General features: G+C 43.9%; 1 protein-coding gene across 4 annotated transcripts in view; it reads right to left on the bottom strand.

Moving 5' to 3' along the window:
- The window catches only part of PARK7 (Parkinsonism associated deglycase), a 22900-nt gene extending 16409 nt beyond the window's left edge, over nt 1-6491 (bottom strand). For 2 of the 4 annotated variants that reach the window (XM_032300280.1, XM_032300282.1), the window contains exons 1-3: nt 6383-6491; nt 5244-5351; nt 3043-3144 (exon numbers count right to left, since the gene is read on the bottom strand). In XM_032300280.1, coding sequence (XP_032156171.1) covers nt 3043-3144; nt 5244-5333 — 192 coding nt within the window. In that variant the 5' untranslated portion in view covers nt 5334-5351; nt 6383-6491. Of the gene's footprint in view, nt 1-3042; nt 3145-5243; nt 5352-6032; nt 6244-6382 lie in introns of those variants that run through there. The other 2 variants (XM_032300281.1, XM_032300283.1) reach the window with 2 other exon arrangements.
- Between the last annotated feature and the right edge of the window lie 1022 nt (nt 6492-7513).

Below are 7513 nucleotides of genomic sequence, written 5' to 3'. Positions count from 1 at the left end.
AAAAAAAAAAAAAAAAAAAAAAAAAAAAAAAAATAGAAAAACAAATTTTAAGTAAAAGGCACAAAAACAATTTTTTTTAACTTTACGAAGTTAAAAAAAATTTTTTTGTGCCTTTTACTTAAAAAGTTACATTTTAACTTTAAAAAATCTAATGGGGGAGAATTTTAGTATCACCCCCCCCCAAAAATTCCTAGAAATCTAATTAATTTCAAACTTCCTGAAATTACAAAATGGAAATTTTGTATTGTACTTTAGGATGGAGGTTTAAAAAAATCTAGTCATTAAACAAATTTCAAAATAAAAATGTATTATGTATTTAGTGCAACCTATACTTCAAACATTTTTTAGAGACAGGGCCTCACTGTCACCCAGGCTAGAGTGCAGTGGTGCAATATAGCTCACTACAGCCTTGAACTCCTGGGCTCAAGCAACTCTCCTACTTCTGCCTCCCCAGTAGCTAGGACTGCAGGCATGCACCACCACAGTCAGCTCATTTTTTTTATTTTTGTAGAGACAGGGTCTTGCTATGTTGCCAGGCTTAAGTCTTGAAACTCCTGGGCTCAAGTAATCCTCCCACCTCAGCCTCCCAAAGTGCTGGGATTTCAGGGGTAAACCACTGTGGCTGGCTCGGAATCACTTTTAAGACCAAAAACATCTTACTGTTAATGGAAAACCAAGCAAAGCTCAAAACTCAAAAGAAAATGTGTAAAGTATAGAATTTGTTTGACTCCTTTTAGAATCTGCACTGAAAAATAAAAGCATGCAAAAGGTAACTACTTCCTCAAAAACCTACAGTAAATAGAACTACCGTATGGTCCAGCAATCCCACTACCGAGCATATATCCAATGGAAAGGAGATCTGCCTACTGAAGAGACACCGGCACACCCTTGTTCACTGCAACAAATAGTCACACTAGCCAAGATATTAAATCTAGCTCCAACAACAGATGAGTACATAAGAAAATGTGGCACTTATACACAATGGAATACTATTCAGCCATAAAAAGGAATGAAATCTTGTCATTTGTGGCTATAAGAATGGAACTAAAGGACATTATATTAAGTGAAAGAAGCCAGAAACAGCAAATTAAACACTGCATGTTCTCACTCATATGTGAAAGCTAAAAAAAATTGACCACATAGAAGTAAAAAGTAGGACAGAGGATATTAGAGGCTGGGGAGGATAGAAGAAAGTGGGGATAGGGAGAGATTTGCTAAAAGATACAAAATTATAGCTAGGTAAGAGGAATAAGTTTTGGTGTTCTGTGCCCCTGTAGGATGACTATAGTTAACAATCATATATAGTTTCAAGTAGCAGGAGAATACTGAACATTTCCAACACAAAGAAATGATAAACGTTTGAGATGATGGATGTGCTAGTCACTCTGATCTGATCATTATATATATGTATGGAAACATCATGTATCCCATGAATATATACACTTACTATCTATCGATTGAAAATAAAGGTAACCACTGTTTTAAAATACCCAGACACCACATGACAAAAACACAAACAGAGATAAAAAAAAAAATTATTATTTTTGAGACAGGGTCTCGCTCTGTCACCCAGGCTGAAGTGCAATGGCACACTGAAGTGCAATAGTTCACTCAAGCAGTCGTCTGGGCTCAAGTGATCCTCTTGCCTCAGTCTCTTGAGTAGCTAGAACTACAGGCATGCACCACCATCCTGGCTTTTAAAATGTTGCCCAGGCTGGTCAAACTCCTGACCCCAAGTGATCCTCCCACTTTGGCCTCCAAGTGCTGGGATCACAGGTGAGCCACTGCACTTGGCCTGGAATATTTACTTCTGCTTGTCATTCTTCTTTCTTTTTTTTTTGAGACGGAATTTTGCTCTTGTTACCCCGGCTGGAGTGCAGTGGCATGATCTTAGCTCACTGCAACCTCCGCCACCTGGGTTCAAGCGATTATCCTGCCTCAGCCTTCCAAGTAGCTGGGATTACAGGCACCCACCACCATGCCCAGCTAATTTTGTATTTTTGATACAGACAGGGTTTCTCCATGTTGGTCAGGTTGGTCTCGAACTCCTGACCTCAAGTCATCTGCCCGCCTCAGCCTCCGAAAGTGCTGGGAATACAGGGGTAAGCCACTGCAGCCGGCCTGTCATTTTTAATTTATTTCAACAAATTATATATAAATTCCAACAATCTAATGTTCTACAATCCAGTAATGAAAAATCTGAACTTATTAAAAAGGATTAAACTTTTTCCTATGTATCTGAGGACAGCTGAGCACATGGAACCACACTCTAGGTTCCTCAGCAGTGCACAACCAGCCATTTGTGAGCCAACTCTACCTCCTTTCCCACCATGACTCTGCTCCCACACTCCTGTCACCCTGAGCCCACAATAGAGTGTGCAAAAGCACCTGTAGGGGAGCATGTTTTGAAGAAAGGAATGCTAGCTCCCAAAAGTGTGCATTGTCCTTAAAGGTGAGAACCATAATTCTAAAGATATTGAAAAAGGAACACAGCTAAAGTAGAAAAGGGAATAATGGCCAGGCATGGCACATGCCTATAGTCCCACCTACTTGAGGGATTGAGGTGGGAGGACTGCCTGAACCTGGGAGGTTGACTGTACCACTGGACTCCAGCCTAGGGGACAGAGCAGGACCCTGCCTCTAAAATAGAAAAAAAAATAATAATAATAATAACAAACAGGAAATGTGGCAGTTGATTTACATCAGGTAAAAATGTGCAATAGGAGGAAAGGACGCCTGTATAAGTCAGAATACTGATGGGAAGACAATGCAGCCGTCCAGCTAAGTATCAACCCACCCATCTGGCCACACATCCACCCAGCCACTCACTTAGTACATTCAGTATCAAGCAATTGCCACACTCTATGGATACAGAATAGAAAGACAAAGTCCTCACCCTCTTAATTTGTCAGGGGAAGACATTCAAGCAAAATAATTTTCTAAAATGAGTCTGTGCTAACAATAGTCTTAGATACAGTCAAAAAACATTTCAAGAAACAAAGAAGTCGTATGAAGGAATAACTCCATGTATGGATTACAAACCTCTTTTTTTGCTTCTTCAAGACTGGAATCAGGACAAATCATGACATCACGGCTACACTGTACTGGGTCTTTTCCAGCCAGACCTGCAACGGTGACCTTTATCTACGAGAAATATATTATCATGATATTTAAGAACACTGAAACATAAAGAGTAACACTGTCTTTAAAAAAAAAAAAAAAATAGAGATGGGGCCTCACCCTGTCACCTGGGCTAGAGGGCAGTGGCATAATCATAGCTCACCGCAGCCTCCAGCTCCTGGGCTCAAATGATCCTCCTGCTTTAGCCTCCCAAGTAGCTGGGATTACAGACATAAGCCACCACACCTGCCCTGTGTTTGAAAGTAACAAGGCAGGAAATATTGCACTAAACCTATACCAAATTTAAGCTAATATGTTGGCTAAATATATTTAATGACTAGGTCCGCCCTGGTTTGCCTGGGGTAGACCGTCTTTATAGCTGCTGCCCTGTACCCTGTGTGACTGGAACACCCTTTCTCCTACAAATGTTCTGGTTTGGGGGACCAGTTATATGATTATCCTATTAATGACTTATCTTGCAAGTTTACTGTTGCCATTTAAACCTCATGGTATTTTTGTAAGATAGAAATGCAAGTCAAAACATTGAAATACTACTTTATCTTTCAAAAAATTTTAAAGAGCTGGCACTGGGAAAGTGGGAATTTTCCTACACTGCTGGTGGGATTCCAAACTGGGACACTGGAGAGCAACTTGGCAAAACCTAGTCATGCTGACTAGGGGCAGTCCTTCCACCTAGTAATTCCACTTTTAGATGTACAACCTGGAAAAACTTTGACACATTTGCACAAGGAAACCTACACAAGAACACTTATTACAGAACTGTAATGCTATAATTAGAGGAATGGGTAGATTGAGGCATTGAGTACAACACCAAGCAGCAATTTTAAATGAATAAACTGAATTGACATGTATCTTCATTTGTGAGAACCAGAGGAGTACAGGGTTAACGGACTCTGGGGCCAAACTGCTTGGGTCTGAGTTCTGGTTTTTGTACTTAATATGTGACGTAGGTATTTTAGTGTCTCTGTGCCTCAGTTTCTTCAATCATAAAATAAGAATGGCAGTATCCAACTCATAGGGTTGTTGCAAGGTTTATAAGCACTTAGGATGATGCCTGGCACAGACTAAGTTGTACTTCACTGTTCACTATTGTTAGATAGAGAGAGATAATATATAAACACTCAGAATGAGAACCATAGTCAACTGCTACCTTAAAGACATGCATGGATGGATACACAATAGTGCAAGGACGGCAGTTATCTTTAAGGAAGGAGGAAGGGGCATAGGATTGAAGAAATTTACAAAGGAGGCTTCAAATATATTTATTTGAAGCATCTGCTCTTTAAGATATGAGTCTGAGGGGCCGGGCATGGTGGCTCACACCTGTAATCCCAGTATTGTGAAAGGCTGAGGCGGGTGGGTCAATTGAGGCCAGGCATTTGAGACCAACCTGGCCAACATGGTGAAACCCCATCTGTACTAAAAATACAAAAATTAGCTGGGCGTGGTGGTGGACACCTGTAATCTCACCTACTCGGGCAGCAGAGGCGGGAGAATCTCTTAAACCTGGGAGGTAGAGGCTGCAATGAGTAGAGATCATGCCACTGCACTGTAGCCTGGACAACAGAGTGAGACACCATCTCAAAAAAAAAAAAAGAAAGAGATGGGTCTGAGGACAGTGCGGTGGCTCACATATGTAGTCCTAACACTTTGGGAGGCCTGAGGCAGGTGGATAACTTGAGCTCAGGAGTTGGAGAGCAGCCTGAGCAACATGGTGAAACCCTGTCTCTAGAAAACATACAAAAATTAGCCAGCTGTGGTGGCATGCACCTGTAGTCCCAGCTACTTGGGAGGCTGAGGTGGGAAGATGGTTTGAGCCGAGGAGGCAGAGGCTGAAATGGGCCAAGATCATGCCACTGCACTCCAGCCTGGACGACAGGGCTCAAAACAAAAAAGAAATGGGCCTGAAGGAAATATGGCAAGACATTAACAAGTGTTAAATGTGGGCAGTGCATCAACAGGTATTTATTCTTATGTAATCTCTGAAATTTTGTGTATATTTGAAATATTTCACAAAACACTTTGAATATTATTTTATTCCAAATGATTTAAAAATCCAAAAATATTTAACAGGGATGGCTAGAAATCAGTGTGGGACTTACCCCAGCTCGCCTCATGACATCTACAGGGATGACGGTCTCCATTTCCTCCGCTCCTTTAGCCAGGATGACCAGAGCTCTTTTGGAAGCCATTTTTAAATGTTTTAAAGGCTTAAAAAAAAAAAAAAAGTTTCAAAAAACTTTCACCGCAACCCTGGAATACCCCAAAATTTAAAGTTTAGGAACATTTTCAAGCAGAATTAAGCACTTCCTAGGGAAATGGTTCTGATAGACAACTGAATATAAAAGCAGCAGTTTAGGTTAAGGTTGATTTGCATAAAAGCTTTAATTGTTTTGAGAAGAAAACACAGGGAGGGTGGTCCAAGGTGTAGTATTGCTTAGAGTTTTCTTCTACCATGTTCTCTTAAATCCAACTTTAATAATATATTGCAAATGGGCTTTTCTAAAATACAAGTACGTGGGTCTCGCATTTCACACAATGCAGGGAGACAGTCTTTTTTGAAGTATCACTTCAGAGGAACAATTAAACTGAACTTCATGGGCAAAAATTTAAATATGGTCTTTCGCAACTAAGCTGTAATTTTTTGGAGGGGATTTTTGTTTTCTTAGTTCCAATAACTGTACTAAAAAATTGTGTGTGGGGGTCAACGGTGTTAAATGTCTGAACACATTTTTTTATGACTGACAAAGATGGAAATCCCCCTCGTGAAGTCGACCCAACTCCATTCTGCTTTTCTGTGCACAAAGTTCTCACTGCAAACGACAGCAGCTCAACGAGGTTCTGAATTTTTTTTTTTTTTTTAGCCTATTTAAGGTTATCTGGAGATTTACCGTCCACGCAAAACAAAACGAGTTTCATAAAACGGTTTCAACAAACAGGGTTAGCCAGTTCCCTGCCGGGCGAGAGGTTGGGCAGAAGATTCTGGACGCTTCAGCGTTGCTACCACGCTGGCGGTCAGTCAAGTCCAACGCCAGCGACAGGACCCGACTGAGAGAGGCCGGAGACGAGGGCGACCCAGACCCAGGACCCGCGCCAGGGCTGACCCCGCGGGACAGCGTCCAGCGCCCCCACGCCGCCAAGCGTCACGGCCCACACACGCGCCGCGCCCCCACTGGCCCCGACCTGCACCCCGCGCCTCTTCCTGCAGACGCGGCGCCCCGGCCCGTCGGGGACCACTCACCCTACACCAGGCTGAAGGTGGACGCGCTCCAGCACGCACGCGCGCCGCCCAGCCTCCCTCACCCGCGCATTGCGCAGACTCGCGCGCCTTGACGTCACACTGCGTCACGTCCGGCCGAGCCTACCTCGGACCGAGGCGGGGGTGGCGCCGGGGCGTTTATAGTTGAACAGGCCTGAGTGAGGCGGCTGGCACCCGGATGGAACCCTCCGCGAATGGCCCAGTCTGGTCTGCCCGGGCGCCCGCAGTGCCTCACAGCCTCCGCGGCCACCAGGGGTGTGGAGCCGGTCTCTGGAGCGGCCGAGGCACAGAAGTTGCTGGCAGAGGGCTTCCTTTGTTCGCGCTCCATTTACGTCTATTCCCTCTGCGTTGCTCCTCTTTCCTGGAGGGCTTCCCGTTTCGCCCCTGGCCTGTTAGGACTCTTCCAGGCCTCCCCCGACGCCTGGTCTCTCGATCTCGGGCGACTCTTGGGCATTTATTCACACCCGGTTGTCTCAGGGGTGTGTTTTTTTCGTCAGCATTGTTTTTTTCAGCATCGTTTTTCCTCGTGCAGTGGCGCGATCTTGGCTCACTGCAACCTCCACCTCCCGGGTTCCAGAGATTCTTCCTTAGCCTCCCGAGTAGCTGGGATTACAGGCGTGCGCCAGTACGCCTGGCTAGTTTTTGTATTTTTAGTAGAGATGGGGTTTCGCCATGATGGCCAGGCTGGTCTCGAACTCTTGACCTCAGGTGATCCACCAGCCTTGTCCTCCCAAAGTGCTGGGATTACAGGCGTGAGCCACCGTGCCTGGCCGATACTTGTCTTTGCCTGGCTTGTTTCACTTAACATGACCTCCAGTTCCATCAATGTTGTTGCAAATAGGATTTTATTATTTTTTATGGCTGAATAGTAGTAACCCATTGTGCACATTTACATTTTCTTTATCCATTCATCCGTTGATGAACACTTCGGTTGAGTCCATATTTTGGCTGTTGTGAACAGTGCTACAATAAGCATGGGAGTGCAAATATCTCTTTGATGTACTGATGTCCATTCTGTTTTTGTTTGTTTTGCTTTTTAATAGACTCCTTGCTTTGTCACCCAGGCTGCAGTGCAGTGGCACCATCAGGGCTCACTGCAACCTCTGCCTGTGG

The sequence above is a fragment of the Sapajus apella genome, unplaced genomic scaffold, assembly GCF_009761245.1.
Source record: "Sapajus apella isolate SASKATOON/1434 unplaced genomic scaffold, GSC_monkey_1.0 scaffold43, whole genome shotgun sequence".
NCBI classification, from domain to species: Eukaryota; Metazoa; Chordata; class Mammalia; order Primates; family Cebidae; genus Sapajus; species Sapajus apella.
This window is presented reverse-complemented; position numbering and strand designations above follow the sequence as displayed.